At 40.3% G+C, this 22921-nt stretch overlaps 1 protein-coding gene across 7 annotated transcripts in view; it reads right to left on the bottom strand.

Moving 5' to 3' along the window:
- Positions 1 to 22921, bottom strand: part of Mgam (maltase-glucoamylase) — a 160490-nt gene that overhangs the window by 92028 nt on the left and 45541 nt on the right. For 6 of the 7 annotated variants that reach the window (XR_005503531.2, NM_001427451.1, XM_063285350.1 and 3 more), the window contains 23 exons: positions 22493 to 22542; positions 21929 to 22096; positions 19336 to 19488; positions 18804 to 19004; positions 16843 to 16997; positions 15633 to 15801; positions 15191 to 15287; positions 14326 to 14438; positions 13083 to 13208; positions 11896 to 12024; positions 11540 to 11650; positions 11201 to 11263; positions 10429 to 10563; positions 9892 to 9979; positions 8766 to 8904; positions 7986 to 8119; positions 7835 to 7869; positions 7627 to 7743; positions 7088 to 7236; positions 6437 to 6521; positions 5481 to 5537; positions 2443 to 2567; positions 808 to 896 (listed from right to left, as the gene is read on the bottom strand). Coding sequence is in view for 6 of the 7 variants with exons in the window: in NM_001427451.1 (NP_001414380.1) it covers positions 808 to 896; positions 2443 to 2567; positions 5481 to 5537; positions 6437 to 6521; positions 7088 to 7236; positions 7627 to 7743; positions 7835 to 7869; positions 7986 to 8119; positions 8766 to 8904; positions 9892 to 9979; positions 10429 to 10563; positions 11201 to 11263; positions 11540 to 11650; positions 11896 to 12024; positions 13083 to 13208; positions 14326 to 14438; positions 15191 to 15287; positions 15633 to 15801; positions 16843 to 16997; positions 18804 to 19004; positions 19336 to 19488; positions 21929 to 22096; positions 22493 to 22542 (2688 nt within the window). In the remaining variant the exon portion in view is untranslated. The remainder of the gene's footprint in view (positions 1 to 807; positions 897 to 2442; positions 2568 to 5480; positions 5538 to 6436; positions 6522 to 7087; positions 7237 to 7626; positions 7744 to 7834; positions 7870 to 7985; positions 8120 to 8765; positions 8905 to 9891; positions 9980 to 10428; positions 10564 to 11200; positions 11264 to 11539; positions 11651 to 11895; positions 12025 to 13082; positions 13209 to 14325; positions 14439 to 15190; positions 15288 to 15632; positions 15802 to 16842; positions 16998 to 18803; positions 19005 to 19335; positions 19489 to 21928; positions 22097 to 22492; positions 22543 to 22921) is intronic. The other variant, XM_063285349.1, reaches the window with a different exon arrangement.

Raw genomic sequence — 22921 nt, 5'->3', positions numbered from 1 at the left:
CAGGAACCTAGGATAACTGTCTGCTTGGAAGCTTCATCCAGCAGTTGAGGAAAAGAGATGCTGAGAACCACAACTAAATAAGAATTGGAGCTCAGGGAGTCTTGGAAAAGAGTGGTGGGATAGGACTGAGTCAGATGGGACAGAGACACCCCAAGAAGACCTACAGAGTCAACCAACCTGGGTCCATGGTGTATCCTAGATACAACAACTAACCAAAAAGCATTCAGGGGCTGAACTTAGCCCCTACACTTTTGTACCAGACATGGAGCTTGATCTTTGTTTGTATCACCCAGCAATTGGAGCAGGGTCCTCTGTAGTTCTGTTGCCTGTCATTTTATCTCCCTCCCCTAGCTGGACAACCTTGCCTGGTCTCAATAGATAAGGATGTGTTTAGTCCTATCATGACAAGATGTCCCAGGGTGGTATGGGACACAAGGGTGGCTTTCACGTCTCTGAAGATAATGGGAGTGGATAAAAGGGGAAGATATTTTGAGAGTCATAGAGGGAGGAGAAGAGGGAGGTGGGCTTCAAACAAACTGTAAAGTAAATACATTAATTAATGGAAAAAATTTTATGTTAAGTCTGTTTTGTTTTTTTCCTTTCAAAATACCCAGTATAGTGAAACAACAAACATGTCTATCAGCAAATGGATGGAAATTATACAGTGCATGTAGGCAACACTGTAGACATTAGTATTAGAAAAGAAGGAAAATCTTCATTGTGAGAGCAGAAATTAATCTGAATCATATGGCACTTGGAGAAATCTAGTGCAGGTCTGCCAAGGTCACACCCTCTCAAGGCACTCACCCTTTGACTGCCCATCATCCCAGAACAGCTCTCCTCTTGCTTCTTTATTCTCGTTCAGAGCAATGAGGAGACCAAGAGGTTTCTTCCGACTGTGGGAACCAAGATTTACACATGAAACAAATCCTTAGAGGTCAAAGGATTTGGGGAAAGGTTGGCACCAAATTTCAAATTGATAAAAGGACTAGTCACAGATGACTCCTTTCTTTAAGAGACAGAGGCAAGAATCCTAAAAGACACTTTCTCCAGTATTGTTGTCACAAGGTAGATATATCCTGAACGTCAACAACAAATATCAAGACAGGAAACCAACGTGTGAGTATCACAATCACTACATTAGCTATGATGAATTCTATGGCTACATTGACATACAGAACACAGACTGTGAGAAGAGGAAAAAGTCTCAGACAGAGATGCTGTGGCATTGTTATATGAGAAAGTGTCTCCTCTCACAATCCAGAGTTACCATTATATAGGTAAGCCACATTTTATCTGTTTCTGAGTAAAAAAATTTCTTAGCAGAGAAAGTATATTTAGTATACAGCAGCCGATATAGTCCTTTTGTTATGGTCTCTTCACTAATGAAGAATTTCAGATTTCAAGGATGAGGAAAAATTAAACTTCCATTTGCAAGGTAAATTGATATGAGTATACAAAATAGCCTCACACTGAAAAGAGAAGGAAAAACAAATCAGCATTGGATTACACAGCTGTTTTTTAAAGTCTGCAACTTGAATAATCAAAGCAATGATGGTATTCAAAGAAATATATATATATGATATATTTTCATAAAAATGGCATCAGTGTAAAACTTGTTGGTAGAAGTTTAGGCTATAGTTTTGCACCAAAATCTTATAAACCCAAAGTGATATACTAGACACTTGAGTCTGTACTCTTGAACCCTTATTTTGAATCACAACCAAGACAGGGCTCAGTGTGGTGGAGGTAAAGGTGAGAAACTAAAATGTTAGAAGGACAGAGCAGGAATGCTAATCCAAAAAGGAGAACTAGCGTGACATAAGCAGTGAGCACTGGATGGACACTCAAAGCAAAGCAGGAGAGGAACCAACCAAATGCAGTCTCCTCAAGATGGGAAGTTTCAGAACTAAAATTGCAACAGCCTTCAGAAAAACTGGGAGGCTGACCACCATCAGAGCTGTCAGAGTCCTGAAAACTGAAAGGATTTAAAGTGAAACAGGGAAGAACTCCTCTCAAAATCAACCGGGGTATATCTCACAGTCTCTCAAAATGACAAGACAAACCTAAGGACAGAAGGTGACCATTCACCTGCATGCATGCCCAAACATATGCACAGGTGTACACACACACACACACACACACACACACACACACACACAGGCACATCGGAGGAGAGAGAGATACACAGACAGAGGCGGAGACAGAGACAGAGAGAGATAAAGGGTGGCAGGACCATCCTCATCGTACTCTACCTGCGCACGACCAGTCAGCAGATGTAGATGAAATGCCCAGTTGTGGAAAGCACAATACACATAGAGCAGAAAAGAGCATGTTCAGAAAACTTTGACCTTGAGACTCATGCTTGATGTAAATGTGGCTTTTCATCAAAAAGCAATGAGCTCACCAGTGTGTAAACAGAGCCCTAGTGCCAACACTCACCTTAAGTTGGTGTTCAGGGCAGGTTGTTGCCATGGCAAGATGTAACCCCCTCGGACATGAAGATTAATGTGCTCAAGAGGGGCTGGCAAGGTCCTCCACTCTCCTGTTGAATTAATATCTGCACCCTGTAGCAGGAGGAGAGATGATGAGGGAAATAACACACACCTCCCTAAACACCCCACCCAAGCAGACACTGCACAAGCCAACTGATCACCACAGTTCAACAAAGGTCGTAATCATACTGTGTTCCCCTCTGCTGTGTTGAAGCTGCGGCACTTAAAGTTTAAGATCCTATGATATAGGAAGTCCATAGGAAGATCAACTGAGTCAACTAACACGGACACCTGGGAGCTCTCAGAGAATGAGCCAGAAATCAACGAGTATATGTGGGCTTCACCAAGGCTCCTGGCACATCTGTAGCAGGAGTGCAGCACAGTTTCCATGTGGGTCACCACAACAAATGGAACAGGGGCAGTTCCTTAAGCTGTAGTCTGACTGGAACCTGCTCCCCAGTAGGGCTGCCTTGTCTCTCTCAGGGGGAGAGAATGAGCCTAATCCTGCATAGACCTAGTGTGCCAGGGTACCAACTTATACTGGGTTTGTCACCTCTCATAGTAGAAGAAGAGAAGTGGAAAGGGGAGGAGGAAGAAAGGGCCTCTGTGAGGGCAGGATCAGGAGTGGGGAAAAGCCTTTGGTATGTATATAAATAAGGTCCTGTGGTAATGCCTATCCTCGAGGAGACAGAGGGAAAGGGGAAAAGTAGCAACATACTTGAGGAGATCTTCTTTTGGATCCCCACCATTCTTACTCTGCATCCTGTGCTCAACGTTAGGGAGGTGACCTTGCAACTTGGACCCTGAAACACTCTCTTCAGGGATTAATCTAAACTTTTCTTTCACCAGGAGGCCACTGACTGACTGGCCATTGCTTACCTTTCTCTCTCATGCATCTACCAGGTAACTAACACTTCTATCTCCTGATTCTTAGGAACCCTCCAGTAACTAGGATTGTTTATGTATCACAATCAGAACCTACCCAAATTTTCCTCCCTCATTCACACTTTTATCTTGGCCCTCTACTGTGAGGTACAGCCTGACCTGATACATGACCTCAAACCTTCCTCCGCTGCCTTAAATATAGCAGGGCTTCCCTCTCCTCGGTATTGGTTCATTGATACCTAGGGACAGATAATTCTTTCTTGTGAGGCTGCCCTCACAGGAATGGCTTTTGGATGCAGAGGGGCAGTGTTGTTGCCTGCTCACTAGAGGGCACTAGCAGTCCCATTACTCCATCCCACAATGACCATGAGACATTGCAATTGTCACCTGCTAGGTATTTGAACACGGTTGCTTTAGAGGTGAGGAGTATTCATATATGCTGCACCTAGCTGTGTTCCCATACAATATTGAAAATATAAAAATGACTGACACAGGGTTTTTATCACTGTTAAGCTTGCTCAACTCACTTTTGGCTTGGCAGACCATGTCTTTAGGTACCTCCCTTTATCTGACACTGCCTTTTATTTTAACGTCATTAGTAAAATTGGCCAATGCAGGAAAATTTTCCTCAGTAACCTCCATTTATCAACTTTAAAATGTGGTACATGAAATCATTTACTTATGTGCCAGCCCTTAAGGCAAACAAGCATTAGCTACTGATTCTAGGCTAAGCTTCGTAAGAATGTGTATTCATATTCTTACACCTAGTGCTGAACAAAAGGCATTTAACTGGGCCGGGTCAGCACTAGAACAGGCTAGCAAGAAGCCTAGGATGCAAACTGAAAGATGGTCTATGCTCTTAAGGCCATGTGTAGGTAGGGCTAGCCTTACAATGCAGGATCATTTTTAAATTGGGGGTCGTGGGATTATACCTACTTAATCACAGTCCTGGCCCTATATCAGATACCTCCAACATACCCAGAAGGTCTCATAGTTAGGGTATAAGGCAATCAACAGGCACACTCAAACACAGGTAATATGTCAGTCAAACTGACTGTTACCTTCTAAGAAAGCAGGAGAGCATCCTCACCCTATAGGTAGAACTAGCCAATAGCACACACACACACACACACACACACACACACACACACACACACACACACAAAAAGGCCTAGGTGCTCCCATGACAGAGAGGAGGAAGAAATGCATTCGGTTCTTCATCATCCTTCCTCCACCCAATCTCACCACAATACGCTTGGATTGAGACACAGGTTGTGGACACATGCTCTGACTTTTGTCTCTCAGATACTTTCTACCCCTCAAACCGTGAAAAGAGGGATTTCTTAGAGGAGAGCAAACCTTTCAGCTGCACTCTTAGCTTGTGCTGGCTGAGACATACATTACAGAGAGCTTCTGTTGGCTACTCATCAGTAAGGTCATGTAAGCAGCTCAGACATCCAAGCATTGCACTATGTCTGTCTCTTTGCTATCAAACTATTGATATATCATATATCATATATGATCATAACTATTTATGATATATATATCATAACTATTGATCTTTGGGAGTGAAACAGAGTAATTCTTAAGCTTACAAACTACAGACACTGACATTTTATTTATTTTGCAGATCAGAAGAAAAAATTTAAGCCAACTCCAATCACTAGGCCTATATGCTAGCACATGACCATATTGTTCCAAGTATCCAACTCCTGAGAGTTTGCTTGTAATAAAATACAGAGAGGAAAAGATCTCTTCAATTAAGAACTTCTATGAACAAAAATGAACCTGTGGCATGATTTCAAGAACTTACTGGCATTTCCACACTATAATGATTTTAACACAAAGCAATAAACACACGTATAAAAAAGATACCTACAAGTGTGGCACCTTGAGATGATCTCTTAGTCCTTTCAGAAGCTTTCGTGAAGGGTAACTTGTCATGCTCAAAAGGTATGAAATCAGGCCACAAGGATAAAGTGGCCACTCATGAGCACACAAGTTGATTTAGAGAAGTGGCACTAAGTTTGATATATGTCGTATCTAGACATTCTGTATGCTTCCGCCTTCTGGAGTGTAGAAATGTAAGGAAAAACTTACCGTGTAATAATCATACCACTGGGCTTTAGGGAAATATGCAGTGACATTTCTGGCATTCTGAAATAAAATACAGAGAAATTGTGGGCAGTGGACTCAGGTATCTAAGACACAGTGGGCAATATACACTGAGAGGGGTTAAAATGATAATAAAGCTAACACATTTAGACAAAGTTACATCATCTGTCTTATGGAGATAAAAATGATACTCCTTTTCCAATAACCAAAATTAGCCTACGAAAAAGGTGCTTTTATAATGCCCCTTGGGTTACAAAACTTCAGAGACAAGCAATCACCATACTCTTATAGATATTTTCATCTCCTCCCTAAGAAAACAATGATGAAATGTTAACTATAGAGCAGAAGAAAATTATGTAGGCTCAAAAAGATAGAAGATGTGTTAATTATCTGTTCATTTTATTTAAAGTAAAACACTATAGGACAGAGCAAGTAACTCAATTTCTAGCTTTAAGACCATGTACAGAGGGAAGGGGGAAACTAACAAGTATTAATAGAGGACACAAAGGGAAGAGGTAATAATTAATTATATTTTGACCTCCAAAATTGAGAACTAATTAAAGGGGGAAAAGATAAGATTATACATATTGCTGTATTGGTTCTCCAGTTAATCGTAGGTAAGAATATCAAGAAATAAGGAATCATTTCATTTCCTGCACTTTATTGTCCATGCTTAAGCTTAGCTCACAGAAAATGATTGTGTTCTTAAATATTTGCCAAGGTTATTCTTCCTCTCAACTGACATGCAAACTAGAATTGTTAAGCTGCCATTAAGTGCTTTAAAGGCAGAAAAACTATATGTGATATTTAGCTCAGAAGGAACAGAGATGCAAATGTAGATTAAGAAACCATGTCTCAAGATCCCTCTCTCAACAAACACATGTCACTCCAGTCATCCAACCCATTAGTGGAATCCTTAGCCCTAGGGTCTCTTTACTCACAAGTTCAAGGACAGGGCTGACTAGGAAGGCTGGACCCAGCAGGAACTGTTTGTCTACGTTCCAGGTCTCCCGGTCTGCCAGAAACCTGAAAGGGAAAATGAAGGCACCAATCTGACACCTGTATGTCCCCAGAGCAGGTCCTTGAGGGAGTGCTCCAGTTCAGATCCCAGAAATCCATCTACATCCTCTGCTTTTTATATGTCACCATTGTCCCACATGGCACGTTCTCCTAGCTTCAGAAACACATTGTCTGCTACACAGCATCTTCCATTTCCCCACTGTAAGACAAAGACAAAACTTTCCCCTGCCATCTTGCCTGGGCATGTCCACTTAGGTAATACAAGCAGGTTCTGGACAAGGTCCGCACAACACAATCCTATACCAAATAGTGAAGCCTCTGTAGCACCACAAAGGAAAGGAATCTTGTGCTCAGTGGTTTCCTTTCCATAGCTCAGTAAATGCCTTACACGCAACACAAGTGTTACATATGACAGGGTGTCCTGAAGAGCAATAACAATAAAGAGCTCTGCCTTGAGCATTCATACAGAAGTTGACTTATTGCCTCACTGTGAAAAACTGTTCAGATTCACATCCACCAGACATGATAACTAAATGGGCCACCGTACGACAGGATGCATGCTGGGCACTTACTCATGCAGAAGAGGCCGCACAACTGTGCTGCCCTCCTTATGGGCTTTGTACATCAAGGTGTAGAGATATGGCAACAGGGTGTATCTGGTCTCCAGCACACTTCTGGAAATGTCCTCAAAGGTTTCATTCCAGGATACAGGGTCTTGCCTCTAAAACAGAATGAGCAAAGAATTTAAAGCCCATCCACAACACCTAAGAATTCAAGGTCACTAAAAGGCTAACTGGAACTACATATTACAAAGTGAAAATGCCATATACTAAAGAAAAATATGGATGATGCTGCTAGAATAATAATAATGGACTGTGAAACAGCAGAAAAATTCATTCAGAAAATTTAAAAAAACCTATTTTTCATGTAATGCAATGGGATAGATTTTCTAACCAAAACATCACCAAAATAGTACTGTAGAATATAATTTCTGGGAAGAGGACTTAATGGCTTTGAAGATGTCTCAGGGGAAAGAAATGGCAGGAATGTTCAGAGAATCTGAGGTGGCAATTTCAGTGACATAGTATAGTTAAGGAAGGTGATATCCTACCTTGGTCCCGATGGTGTTGTGGTTCCTGGAGAAGGGGTAAAAGGCGCCCAGCTGCATCCAGCGAACACACATCTCATATTCGGCATCTTGAAAGAACCCACAGATGTCTGACCCAGTCTGAAACAACATGGGACAAAGTGAGCTCTTGGTGCTTTCTAGGAGACACTGTCATCTTCCTAGGAAGGAGGAGCATGTAAAGGACACTTACATAGGATATGCCAAAGAGGCTGAAATCCATCATGCCTGCAATGAGAGATGTACCAGGGTCAGGACAGGCCATTCTCTGCCTCCTCTACCCATTCACCAAGGATCCTAAACCCATCCCAGTCTGCAGAATCCCCCGTGCACAGCCTACACACCAATGATGGATTTCCCCAGCTGGTCCCAGGCAGCTGTGTTGTCTCCCAGCCAGTGTCCTCCCCAGCGTCCAGAAGAGGGGAATGTGGAGCGGGTGATGACAATCCCTCTCTCTCCTGTCACCTCCTGCATAGCTCTGGTTGGGACACAAGGAGGTATATTAGAGAAAGGATGGGAAAAGAAGGAAATTGAGCCTCTCCTCCAAAACCTTGTGCTTAAAGTATGGTGGCAAATATTAACTGCATCCTTCGAGGGAAGCTGGAGAATGGATTTCAGAGGGTTCTGCTGCTGATAGGGACAATAATGACAGGAATTCCTTTCCATGCCTTTCATCATTTACAAAAACAAAACAGAAAACAAAAAACAACACAACAACAAAATTTCATCATGTGATGAATGCAGAAGTTGTCACCAAACCTTAGGCAATATTGGTTATAAGTTACTCATCCAATACTTAGATTTCTATATTTGAGTAGGAAACAGAAATTCCAAGTTTCCCATAAAATAATCACTACTATACATTGAGCACAAATCAAAGGTACACTTGGAACATTGTTGAAAGAGCTTGTATCCCCGTATGTGTGGGTTTCAGTCCCACTATTTCCCACAGCTGTGATGTACACTGTTTAAATCTTTCATCTCATTTTTAACCACAAGTCTCTACAAAGTTATAGTTAAACCACTTTTCAGCCCATAGTATGGAAAATGAAGGAAAATTAGGGAATATAAGCCCATCACCAGTGTCTCCTACACATTCCATCAACAGGAGAATGGCCACTCACTCGTAGGTGGGTCTGGTCTGGGACCACCCATACAGGCTGTGTACATCATAGTGCCGCACCCGGGAGCCATCTGGAAGGATGTGCTCGCTCTCCATGCACAGGGTCTTGCTGCTCAGGCCCCTGTCCCTGGCTTCCAAATCTGAGGGAAATGATGAAAGTCAGTGAACATCAGAATTCACTCTCAATTCTTTTTTTTTTTGTTTTGTTTTTAGGATATATTAAGTCTAAAGTCTCTGTCTGGGGTCAGGTCCCCTTCCCAGGGTCATGAGAATAATGGTCCTCTCTGAGTAACACACTAACTGATTTTTAAAATCCAAATCACTAAAGAAATGGAATGTGGCAAGAAATGAAATTGTTGAAAATTTACTATGTGGGAGGTCCTGATATAATGGCATTTAAAACACTTCTCTCTGTCTCTGTCTCTGTCTCTGTCTCTGTCTCTCTCTCTCTCTCTCTCTCCCTCTCTCTCTCTCTCCCCTTCCCCACCTCTGTGTGTGTGTGTGTATGTGTGTGTGTGTGTGTGTGTGTGTGTGTGTGTGTGTGTGTGTGTGTGTGATATAAAGACAGGATGGCTACTGAGACCAGAAGAAGGCATCTGATTCTCTGCAGTTGGAGGGTTGAGTCCTATGTTAGGATGGTACTCCCTCTTAACTGTTCAACCACACTTTTAGTTCCTAAGTTTTAAGGCAGTAGTTATTTCATATTTTCCTTATGTTTCTGAGAGGGGATAGAGAGTTTGCCTCTCACAGTGTACAAAAGTAAATTTGATCACACAACTCAAAATATATAGTATATAGAGATAAACTATAGTGTTTAATATATATATATGTATATATATATATATTTATCCAAAGACCATGGGCTCCAGATATATATATATATGAATGAGAAATGAAGTTCTGTAAGTTATGACAGCACAGAGACATCCTAGTCGAGTGATTTCTGAACAAATGCAAGAATTTTGTTTCTAACATCTCGTGTTAGATAAATAGTGTGTTTTGGTCTCATGCCACATTTAACAAAAATAATGGTGGAGAGGTGCCCTTGTTGATCAGAGTACTCCCAAGATGCTTGGCGCATCTTCTTCTAGCCATTGTGCAAGAGTGTAACGGCCCAAGGTCCTTACGTGGCATGTAGGGAGGACGGTTCAGAGTAGTGTCAGTGCAGCCGGAAGGAACTGCCCCATTCACAAAGCTGGAAGGTTCATTCATGTCCTACAAATAGCAAAATTGTGACTTATTTTTAAAGATACTTCAATCTTCTCAATTCAGGAATAGAGAAAGAGTTACACATTCAGTATCCAGCAATCTCTTCTCTGTAGATCCTGCCTAGAGAGGATAGTAACCCACCAGGGAAGTACAAGCTAGAAGAACAGTTAACCTCAACATGACTGCCTAGGCCATCTATTTATTATGGTTCCCCTTAGGACAGAAAGTATTTTACAGAATTTCCATTAATTTTTCTTGATAATTTAGAGGAGAGACTTCAGACAAGTTCCTTGGCGTTATATTACAGTTGTAAGTTTCATCCCATGATTAGCACTTGCGTATATCAAAACTCCTTTTCTGGAAATTATTATTACCTTGATCAATGCCAAGGATCCACATGGTGAATACAATGCACACCCATACTCATGTGCACACACACACACAGACAGACTTACAATCCACAGGCCATCAAACTTCAAGCTCTTTGCAGGATCCTGTGAGTTGCTGTGGAGTTCTTTAATCTCATTCTTCCACCAGAGGGCAGTTGAATCACGGAAAAAGTCTGGGAAGGCCACATAAGCTCGGTATTGCTGCCAGAGTAGAATACAATGTATTTATTGTCAATGAGTACATTATGCAGGACGTAAGCACTCACTAAACTGAACTCAATGAATTCTTATACTTCCATAGCTATATATCTGAATAGAACCTACACCTATGTAATAAAATTTTTGTGACTCATTAAAAAATATTGAGAGTCAAGAGGTATAAGCACAAACGAATGCCATCCCAGTATTTGGAGTCATTCTCATTGTATGGAAAGGACGAGTAAAGGGAAAATGAGCTTTGGATTTTAAAACCAAACGATCTTCTAATGTGTCTAGACTCTTTTTTTTTTATTAACTTGAGTATTTCTTATTTACATTTCGAATGTTATTTCCTTTCCCAGTTTCTGGGCCAACATCCCCCTAACACCTCCCCCTCCCCTTCTTTAGTCTAGACTATTTCTTCTCCTCGCCCTCCCACCCTTAGAAATTTCTAGTCCTACTGACACGTTGCCTTCTCTCAGGGAGCATAGCCCATACTGTCCTACCCATTTACCAGGGTTCCTAAGTTATTCTTCCTCCAGTGTCTCTGTCCTAAGTATATACACATCTAGTATCCTAGCTATGGCTTCACCTTCCTGGCAACCCTGACTACATCCAGCCTCCACAAAGGGCATTTTACCTGCACTTGACTGTCCCAGTCTAGAGATGGGTCCACAGTGATATTAGGGTAATCAGGCCAGACCTATGAAGAGAAAAGATTAACAGCAATGTCTTGGACATAATAAATAATGTCTTAGGGAACTATAAGTCATGCTTCACAGTAGTCAGGGAGGATTGCTCTAAAAAAAGAATGGGTTCCACAAACACCTTAAGAATATCTACAAATATACACAGGGAAGAAAATGAAAATCCAAGATCTGAAACCAAACACAAAAGACACAAAATCAAAATTCTAGGAAAACACTAATAGTGACTCTGGGCCAGGGTGAGTCTTGCTGGATCACCCTACAACCCATACCTTTCCCCAAACAATGCCTCCATTATTGGGATAGCTGATGAAGACGTCATTCTCCACTCCCCTGGTGAAGGCAGGATAGGGCTCTGTCTCATTGCCAGAAATAGCTGGATCCTGCAGTCAGAGCACAGAGCAGAGGGGAAAATTAAGACAGAAAATTAAAAGGAGATATGGTGGTAAATAGGAATCTCCATGTCAAGTTGTGCAAGGAATTTTCTTTGGCTCCCTCAAAATACACTTATATTAATTACACATCTATTTCTCTCCTAGAATAGGAAAGGACAGATGCTCTAAGGTGATGTCCACACTAGTCCATCTATTGTCCCATTCACAGCCTACACATTCACACAAGAACTAACCAGAATGAGGATGACCCGCATCCCATTGTCCTTCATGCGATTGATCAGGTCTGGAAACCCAGAGAACTTAGGGTTGAGCTTGAAGTCCAGCTGCCTCTCCATGTAGTCAATGTCTGAGTACTGCACATCCTGGGATGACACAAGGAAGAGAGACTGATGGTGGAGACAGTCCAGCCTCCAGGGCTTTGATTCTGAACATTTCAAACCTGACCTATCCTATATTGTAAATATGGATCCTAGGATAGTCAATGATTGTTTTTTATAATATCTACTCAAGAATGAAAAAGATTAGTCAACAATAACAACAAATAGATTTTAATGCCTGTGTTTGTCTGGAAGGGTTACAGAAAAAAAATAAACAGTGTAAAAGAAACTTTTTTTAAAAACAGAACATGTCAGATGTGAGTATAGTGATGCAGCTCTGGAAGCTACCATTGAAATCAGTGGTTCTATTTCATAGAAAATACGGTTAGCTATCCAGTCCTGATACAGCATGAACTGTAAAGTTACTACATGGTGATGCAAAACAAAACAGGGAGTTAGCATATAATAGCCAGTGTTCAGAGCAATCAGAGTTCTTGATATGACATACTAAAGTCAGCACTTCAGGTCTGTACAACAACATTTAAAAATAAAAACAAAAGTATAATTAAATAAGTTGTGATAGTTGTCTACAGAATTGCTAAAAGCGTTGGACCTCAAGTCCTCAAATGAAAAAGGTAGGTTCAGTGTTTTCTACTATAAACTCAATATACGTCTACTGCATTCAGCAAGCAACAGTCCAGAGAAGCAAATCAAATGATTTACTGATTGCTCTATCAGTTTTAAAACTGAAGAAAACCTATCCATGAATGGCTGGATGAGTTTAGGTCAATATTTTTTAGACCTAATCACCATTAGAAAAATCTTTTAATCTTATGAAGAATATTAAGAGTGGATGTCTTGAAGTCAAGCTTTAAAAAAATGAGTAGAAACATGCTACAGCAGAAACTGCATTGCTTCAGCCTTAGCTCTTCCCTGTCAGACTGAGCCATGAGTGCACTACAAAGGTATTTTGGTGGAGGCAGACTCATTGTGACATGTGGTAAAGCAGTGTGTCATTGCAGAACTCATCCAAACACGGTGTAATATAGAGATTTGAGTTGATTATGAGGTTGCAGAAACTATATACTATGAAATGTACATACATATGGGATCCGCTTAGCCACCATTTCATCATATAGGTTGGCAATCTCCGTATCATTCTCATATCCATAGCGACACAGCTGGAATCCCAGGGACCAATAAGGTACCATCACAGGCCGACCAATCAACTACAAAACCGAAGAAGATGAACAATGGAGGTTGTATATAAAGTAGAAAAGGGTTTTTCCAAAACCAAATAATCTACCAATTTTAATCCAGAAAGACGAAGGTTGCTATCTCTTAAGAAAAACCTCCTTAGAGCCTGGAGTTTCTCTTTATATTCCTTTCTGATTCCTACATGCCAAATTTAGAAGTAAAACAATCGGATGCATGCTGCGGTTCAGAGTATAAATTTCAGACCCTACTAGATTGTGAAATTGAACAAAATGAAGTTATCTTTGTATTTGCTTCATAATGGTCAAATGGGACCTATTGGTAGTATCAACCATGTAGTATCTATAAAAATGAATTACATATGATATGATCTTACAGACAGACATATATGTTGCAAGAGTTTTGCACATGTGTTTTTTCACTACTGTGCAATCAGTGTCACACCACTCCTTGCCATCATGTGTCAATACCTATTTCACCACTCCTATCATGCCCATTAAAATTACCCTAAACATTACTATAACCCAGTCATGGATACCATGATATCCATCACAACCATCATCACCATCAATTCTGCCATCATTTCCACATTCCCCCCTTAATATCATAACACTGACAACAGCCGTTCTCAGCAGCATCACCCCTACACCACCATTACAATTTCCAACATCACTTTTAATCCAGTCCTATCATCATCCACTTCATCTCCAACCACTGCACCGTCACAAGCATCGCAATCACTACTTCTATCTCTATCAGCGAGATTAATATATATATATATATATATATATATGGCAATACTACTACCACTTCTATCAAGATTACCATCCCTTCCTGCCGTAAATATCATCACCACCCCAACCATCTACAACACTATCACTAGCCTTACAAGAATGTCTATACAAAAATTCATTTTTTCTTCTATATTAAGAAGGCATAAATTCAACGGCTATAGGTATGAATATTTTTGCTCTTTATTATACTATACTCTTGCCTCAGAGAAAACCAACCATTATGGTACTTATGTGACCATTTCACTAGTGGATGCACGCCCTGGAATGATAAATGTGCTGAATAAAATGGGATCTGGGGTAAGGAAGGTACTGCAGAACCAAATTAATTCCTTCCTACCTCTGTGTATTGTTCAGTAACAATCTCTGGAGTTGGGCCCAAGAACACATAAAAGTCCAGAATGCCCCCTACGGTTCGGTATGTCAGGGCAGGCATGGGCTGGAAGGTTACATCTGAAAAGACAAAAAAAAAAACCGTCAAATAAAAAAAGACAGTGTAAACTCATTATCTCATATTGTGGAAGAATCAGGCCTCAGATCCTCACTAACTTTTTCTTCTTCTGAAGTGTATTGACTACATGTACTCTGCTGTTGACCCACACAGAAGAAGAAGCTAAAGGAAAATCCCCCAACTGTGCAAGCATGCATGGGGTACCCTGTTTTGCTACTATGTTTTTGAAAATTTATCTTTATAGATACACTCAAAGTGATTATTATAAGCTTTGTTTCACAATAGTTTATGATTCATAAACAGTACTAAAAAACAATGTAGTGAGCATCAGTATATATTTCCTGCAAAGTTCCCAGTGATAACATTTTGTATGGATAGTGTATGTTAGATACTGTGAACAAAAGACAGTTAATTCCAATATATCATGTTCATATTGCACTAGTTTTGCACACATCCTTTCATAGATTCTTGGCTATTTAGCATCTTTAAATGTATCACACTAATTTTCCACACAACCCCATTCTCCTAAAGTGACTGTTCTGCCTCACAGCTTCAAATTAATTCAATATATGTAACTGGCTTGAACAACTGATCAAAAATGTTAGTAACTCACTCAATTCTGTTGTATCTCTCTTTATGGTTGTTCCAAAAAAGTATTCCATGAGAGAATTGTCAAATGCAGCAGGGCAACTACATTATAACATTATATAAGAGAAACCAGCACACATAACAACAGATGAAGGCATCATCCTACCCATGGCATTGCTGTTCATCAAGAGGACTCCATGGGCATTGCCATCCTCCTCCAGCCCCATGTAGTAAGGGTGGACACCATAGGAATTCTTTTTGTACTGAGAGTAAAGAGGAGAAAACAAAAGAGATTAGGAAAACCGGTCCCAGAGAAAGAACCAAAAATCACCTCCTTAGTTGTCTCCATCCCTCTTAGGAAAGTAAGTTAAAAACATGAAAAACAAGGCAGATGAAAATTACCCACTTAACTAATAGCAGAAGGAAACTGTATGGTGAAGCTGGAGAGGAGGAGGGGGGAGGAGGAGGAGGAGGAGGAGGAGGAGGAGGAGGAAGGAGGAGGAGGAGGAGGAGGAGGAGGAAGGAGGAGGAGGAGGAGGAAGAAAAAACACAAGACACACAGAGTGGTTAGAGGGGACAAAACACAACCACAAACACTCTGTCCTTACCCCTGGGGGCTCATCCCTGGAAAACATGCCCCATGTTTGCCAGTTCATGTCTATCTTGAAGGTTGTGTGCTCAGTTTCCCCAAAGCCATAGATGTATGTGGAGGGCAGGCGGGTGGAGATGCGGATGAACATGTCATTGAAGGTGAAGCCAAGGAGCTGAGAGTCCCAGCTGCAAAAGGAAAAGGAACATTTGCAAAAGAAAATCAGCTTCCTAGTGGTTTCCATCCACTGCACTTGGAAGGACCACAGAACCTTCAATTTTAATCCATCAGTTCTAGAGCCTCTCCCCAACAGAATGTGCACTAGACACATTCATTCCTGAGTCACCATTAATTGTACTCCTCCACCGTGTCTGTGCTTCCCTTCACTGTTAGGCACAGTAGAAAGTAAAATCAGTTTACCACATTCCCACTCTGTATTCCCCATGCCATGCTTTATGCTCTTGACTCTTAATGGTCCACTTTCTACATATATCCAGACCTTGGATATGACCACCTGATATATAACCTTGCACTCTTGTTCTGCTCCCTGCTTACTTCTCATGAATGCCTCCTGGGGGAGACTTCAAGGCTGATCGTGTTCTAAAGCCCATCTCCTCTCCAGGCTTTCACTCCCATCCTCATCCACTTAGTTAGAAATCTCTCAATTAACTCAGTCTCTCAAATATCTCAAGAATCTCAATGAAACTGATAAATACCATCCAGCCTACGGCATATATAATGAATACACACATATATGGAACTGCCTTAGTAATTGCTCTTAGAATATTAAAGATTCCCTCTAAAAACAGAGCAGACTTCTTCAAATGTGGAGTATAGAATGAGATATTCCCCATATTTCCATGTATTTGAATACTTGGTCTCCGTGGGGCACTGTTTTTCTCTTTGCAGTTCAAGATGTGAACTCTCAGCTTTTCTGCTGACATGTTTGCCTGCTTCCACTTACCATGATAGAGTCTGACACTAAGAAACCATGAATGCAAATAAACTTTTTTGCAAGTTCTCTTGGACATGTTTTCTGTTTGTTTGTTGTTTGATTATATGTTTTTATTTTGTTTTGTTTTTATCACAACCATAGGAATTAACTGATTCATCATGGATCTGAACATAGGCAGTATGATACTTGAAGCCAGGATGTCTTCAAGGACAATGGAGCTGGTGAGGAATATTTAGAAGAGCAGTAACACAGACTCAGACCAGGAACCACTTACATTACAGTGCCTGTGCTCTTTCGGCGAATTTGAATCCCAAATGGATTCTCCTTGATGAAGACATCATACAGACGGCCTTCAGGGGTGCTCGACGGAGCACTGGGGATGTTCAGAGGGACTGGAACTTCATAACGACTGCGGTTGGGATCATAGATCTAGGACAGAGGAAACCATTTTATGTACAGATAAATGTGTGCCATTACATGGTATTATAAGATTTTGAATTCCTACCAAACAACATTTTAGAGGATTGAAACTCCAGATAGCCTAAGAACACTTAACAGATCACTGCATAACATATAAACCAGTCAAAGCATGACATTAATTGTGTCAACAATCACAGTTATCTGTCATTTCACGACACTTGCACAAGTGTAGCACTTTAGAGATGAGTAACTCAGCACACTCTTAGCATGTTTGACAGAGACGGGATGTTGTAAGTTTTCACCTCTCAAACTTTACAACCCAGGGCTTAATCAACATAACATAGAGCATTGTCTAATTAATGGCTTAATCTAGATTCAGGTCTCATTATTATGGGCTCTAGAACATTTGTTCATTCATTTCAACATTCTGGTTAGGATCAAAACCTCATTCTGAAATTGGTGTTGGATTTATAAAAATGATATATTCTTTTGTATGTGAATGTAGGAGACTTGAAAGTATGAAATTTAAAAATCTATTTTGTTTTCATAACAATGCTAAAAATGAAATTTAAACTAAGTAATTAAGGATTTATGTTCTACTGTTGGTTCAATAATAATTCATGAGGATAGGATTGGCCAAGGTTATTATTGTGAAACACTCATGAATCATGGAATAGTGGAGAAGAACTCTGCATAGTTGAAAGATACAATCCAAAAAAAAATCACCTCTGAACAGGGGGTTTGTGATTACAAAGAAGAAAATGATTTGGGGCATTAAGGTAATTGTATGGAATACAGAATGAATCAAGCTTTGTCACAGTAAACCAAGCACAAAAATGAGAGCAAAGAGTTCTGGTAAAGAAATAATAAAAGCAAAATTCAAGAGTGTAAACACGGACTGAGAAAGACATCAGCATGGTGGAGAGAACTACTGTAGAGCTAAATGGTTAGTGAGGAGGAGTTGAGGCTGCACATCCATCAACTTCATTCTGATGAGGTCACACACATAAAAAAAAAAAAACCACAGTAGGAGACATAGAGCTCAAGTCCAGATAACGCTCCGATTCTGAGGGCTCCTCTAGAAGAGGGCTTTCTGCCTTGAAAACTGACTTACACTCTCCCAGCACCATTTGATGCCTCACTGTGTACCAGCCTCGGTGGGGTTCCAATACCACCGTGGTGGAAGACTACTCCCTGTGTAGGAGCAGCTCACCATTTATTAAGAAAATTACAAACAGGATAGCTACTCAATCCCTACTCCCTTTATTTAATTAAACCATGGAAGGAAAAACAATCACTTCATGAGTATTTCAAAGATGTTTCCAGTACTTTTATCAAAATAACTCTCCTCCTCTTATACTGTCAATCACAAATCCGCCCAGTTTTCTCATGTCAGTTAACATCACTACCATCCACAGACACACATGCAACACAGCAGTGATTCCTTGGGCATCTCCCTCTTCTAGTTCATAGAAAGGACCAAGATCGTCTCAAGGTCTCAAACACATCCACCCTTCCGCCTCTCCTTTCTTATTCAAGAACAAACTGAGACATAACTGTCCTATGGACCTAGTAGCTTCATCTGCTTCCTCTCCATGTGATCTTTTACAATTTTCCTTAGGCACTATTATTTTCTCAATTTGAAATTAGGAGAGGTCTCTCTACTGAATCAGATATCTAACTGATCTCATCACTTGAATGATGCTCTCAAGTATTTTGCTATGAAAATGAAATATTTTTGTCAGAATTTTGTAACAAAAAGTAGCAAAGAGTACAAGAACTGGAGAGGCCCTGTCCACGCCTGATAGCACATACCTTAAACTGCAGCATTTGGTCCTTGTGGTAGGCCACCTTCAGTTGCAGTTGATTCACGGGTGTAGAGGGGAAGGCATTGCTATAAGTAGAAGCCTTCAAGAAAATGTCAGCTGTGGCCCCATGGGAGTTGTACTGAATATTGCTGACTGAGTACAGTTCATTAGCAAAGTAGCAATGAGGGACGCCAGGAGTGTTGGAAACCTAGAAAGAAAGTCAATATCCTAGATCAGCAGGGATATGGAGTAATAAAACAGAGTTAGAAGAGACAAATTATCTGGAGAGAAAGCCATAGCAACATTTGCTCATGTCTATAACATTTAATGAACCATGAATTTAAATTCCTGATCAGCTGGAGAGAGCAGAATAGTAAATAATCCCACTCTTACCCAACTCACTCCTCAGCCTAAATAACGTTTATATAGAGTCTTTCTATAGATTTTAAATAAATCCATGGTTACAGAGTTGTGATGAAAACATTGTAGATTATATTACAAGGGTGTCCAATTTACACGACCATCTTCAGCATGATTACCTCCCAGATGCAGCCACGGGCAATGCAGTTTGCCTCAGAAACACCATGTTCATCTGGATAACAATCTATCTTTTCCTCATCCCTCGTGAAGATGTCCCACTCGACTGTATATGCTTCTCCCAGCATGAGATGGATATTTGTGATGGTAGCAACCTGAAAGAATGGAAATTCATCCTCAGTACAAAAGTCTTACAAGATCTGAAACTTTTTGATGGAAATAAAGAATAAATGATATTCTTAGTCTATCCTTATGCCCTGCTTTTAATATTTTAAATAACACACCACAGCATATCAGGGCACAGGTGCATATGTGCTTAGGATATAGTCAGTGGCAAAGGAAAATACAACTATTCTATGAAAACCTTCTATATTTCATTGTAAAAAAAAAGAGAGATGAAGGAAAACCTGTTATGTTCAAACTTTTTCATTCCCTTCATGGACCACTTGGCCACCATTCATTTTGTCAGAAATAATTTCTCATCCTCTTTCCAGATTAAGCTACTATTTCTTGTTCATCACCTCACCATATCATGCCTCATGTTGGTGTGGAGTGCCTAGATTATCGGGCACCTATGTAATGTTGCTTAGGCTATAGTTCTAGTGTTCTCTGGAATCATACAAAACTCACCTCAGATTTCTGCTTTCAGATATACCTCTTAGTGTAGGATTGGGGAGTGAGAAATAGCATGTACAAATTTCCATTTCCAACATCCTAATCCTGATATGGAGACTGGAAATTTAAGAGCCCTTTGATGTTGTTCTAACTCAATTTGGACACCATATTCAAGACATATTCTCTCTGGAAAACAAGGCCCTTTCTGGAATACATGTGCTTTTTTCTGTATTTCAATTTTAAATAAGAGATACTTGGAATTAATGACTGAAAATTTACTGACGGTAACATATGCCTGGCTAGAAAAGTCAATTTGGGTTTATTTGCTGGAGTCAAGGATTCGTTCTTGATAGAAGGTCCTTCCCCTTCAGCTTTATCTCTGTTTTTCTTTCTTTTCTATGCTTCTTTTTTCCATTTTTCTTTTCCCTACAATAGGGCATTGTGACTGAATCCATTCAGCTCATTCCAATTCAGAAAGAAAACAGACCTTACTTATCATAAACTTAAAGTAATGAATTACTGACATCAAATTTTCAACTTTGAAACTTTAATTACAAAAATACTTCCAACTTTTCTGCATCAAACTTCTTGTCACATCAACTTCATAAATCCAATATGTTTAGATATAGATATAGATAGATATAGATATAGGTATAGGTATAGGCATAGGTATAGATATAGATATAGATATATGGCTGCATATGCCCACATTATGTGTGTGCAGTGGCTGCAGGTGCCAGATGTGGCTTTGATCCTGTGGAACTGGAGTTACAGACATTTGGGAGATGGCATTTGGGTGTTGAGAATCAAACCAGGACCTCAGGGAGAGCAGCCAGGGCTATTAACTGCTGAGTCATCTCTCCATATCCATAAAATTCTATCATTCAAGGTGGTGTTCCATTCATGCCTTCTCCAGAAAGCTGCCCTCAACTACTCTACTGAGCTTGTATATCAGTTAAGACCAAAGCAGATATTTTACCAATTTTGGTTTAGACTCCTTTTTAACACTTTCATATATTTTCATTTAGGTTATTTGTATTTCTGACCATTCTGACTCAAAAATAGAGTTCCTTTGATGATATGTTAAATATCTTATTTTCTGTCATAAATAAATCATGTTTTGCATATGTATCTTCTGCTGTCTTACACTTTGCCATAGACACAACCAACTACAGAAACTTTTATATGTAACTTATGAAAATATATATCCTCTTTATGTATTGCCATAATAAAGTGTCAAATGTGATCAATATCCAATGTAATTAAATTTCTCTGTTGACTGGTTAACCCGAATTTAAAAGATCTTCAACAGTATTGATCCAGCACTCCAGTTCCATGAGAAGTGTCCAAAGAAGTCATCAGAATTGACTTGGGAAAGGTCCCTCACAGGACTGAGAAAGTAGAGGAAAGGAGGACAAGTCATACAGAAACAGTGGATCCCAATACATCTGGCAAATACTACTTTCTAATCACCATCTATATTAGCACCATCAACTGTTTTGCTATAAAATATTTCTTGCAAATGCCTATGATAAGGAACATATGATATGTCTTGATAAAGCATAAGTAAAGGAACACTAAAAGTTAAATAAATAAAAGCTCTGTAAATTCTTATTCATCTCTCCCTCTTCCCCTCCCCATCCCCTCCCCCCCTCCCTCCCTCCTTTCCTCACCCCCGCCCCATCTCTGTACCTTAGACCACAAGACAACAAATTTTTACAGAGTCCTTTCCTTGGATCCTTCTCCCACACCCAGTTAGAGAAAACCAAACACAAAGCGAGAAGAGAATAAGGATGGGAAAATCTGAAGGCCTGTTGGCTCCAACATCTCTGTTTTTATCTTCCTTCTCCAATGCTCTAACCTCCTCATCTGGCTTCAGATGTGCTCTGGTCCTTCAGCAACCCGTGTGATCTTAGCAAGAAGTAACATCATAACCTCATGGATGCTTGTGGAAAGCCTCCTCACAAAAGGAATTCTTACCTTCAGGTTTGAATTGTAATTGACTTGAGGAGACATTTGAAGGAGAACCCCATTCTGTTTCACTTTAACATTGCGAAATTCCTGTGTCCCAAAGATTTTAATTTCCTGGAATTCCAGGTTATTGGGATCCTTGTAGTTTGGACTTGAAATTGTCACATCCAAACGGTTCTGGAACACACCAAGCATAATTATGAACAAATTATGCAAACATAGATTCCCAAGGCCTTCCAACACTCCATCCTAGACCATGTCCTTGAGCTGCTCTGAAAGCCTCTCAATTTCCCTGCTGCTGCATGCTCATGGGGAGGCAAACTTATTTTCATATTCCAATGGAGAGAGTACGGGGACTCTCAGACCTTTTAGAGAATTGCCCTTTACAGTAATAGCAGCTTTGCTTCCTTATTACTGTTGCCTCTTATTGATGACAAAGCTGGTATAATTGCTATGAATTAAGTCATAAACAATATTTACCCCTGGTAGATATTGATAACTAAATACAAATAGAGAACACATAGTCATTTTCAGGCAAATCCCACACAATATTCATGAAAATGTGCTACTTACTTGAGTGGCGGAGAATTCGGTGAAAAGGTAAAGGTTTTTGGCCACAGTGTCTGAAAGAAGAAAGAGATGTCAGACTGTCCTGGTGACCTCAGAGGAACAAGTTTCACCTTCTTAAAACTAATTCCTCATGGAGGCTAACCCAAGGCTTTTGCCTGTACATGGACTATGTTCTTCTAGCAGGACTGCCTTGTCTGGCCTCAGCAGCTGAGCATGAGTCTAGCCCTGCAGAGCCTTGAAGTGCCAGGGTGAGAGGATACCCAGGGGCCCCCCACCTACTCATATGAGAATGGGAGACTATGGGGGTGACCATGAGGGGGCAGTGAGTGGGATATAATGTGAATAGGTTAAAAACCATTATTTAAAGTATAAAACTGATTCCTCATTCTTTGCCTGACTGACAAGCACTACACCAGATCTGTGGATCACACT

The sequence above is a fragment of the Rattus norvegicus genome, chromosome 4, assembly GCF_036323735.1.
Source record: "Rattus norvegicus strain BN/NHsdMcwi chromosome 4, GRCr8, whole genome shotgun sequence".
In the NCBI taxonomy this organism is placed as follows: domain Eukaryota; kingdom Metazoa; phylum Chordata; class Mammalia; order Rodentia; family Muridae; genus Rattus; species Rattus norvegicus.
This window is presented reverse-complemented; position numbering and strand designations above follow the sequence as displayed.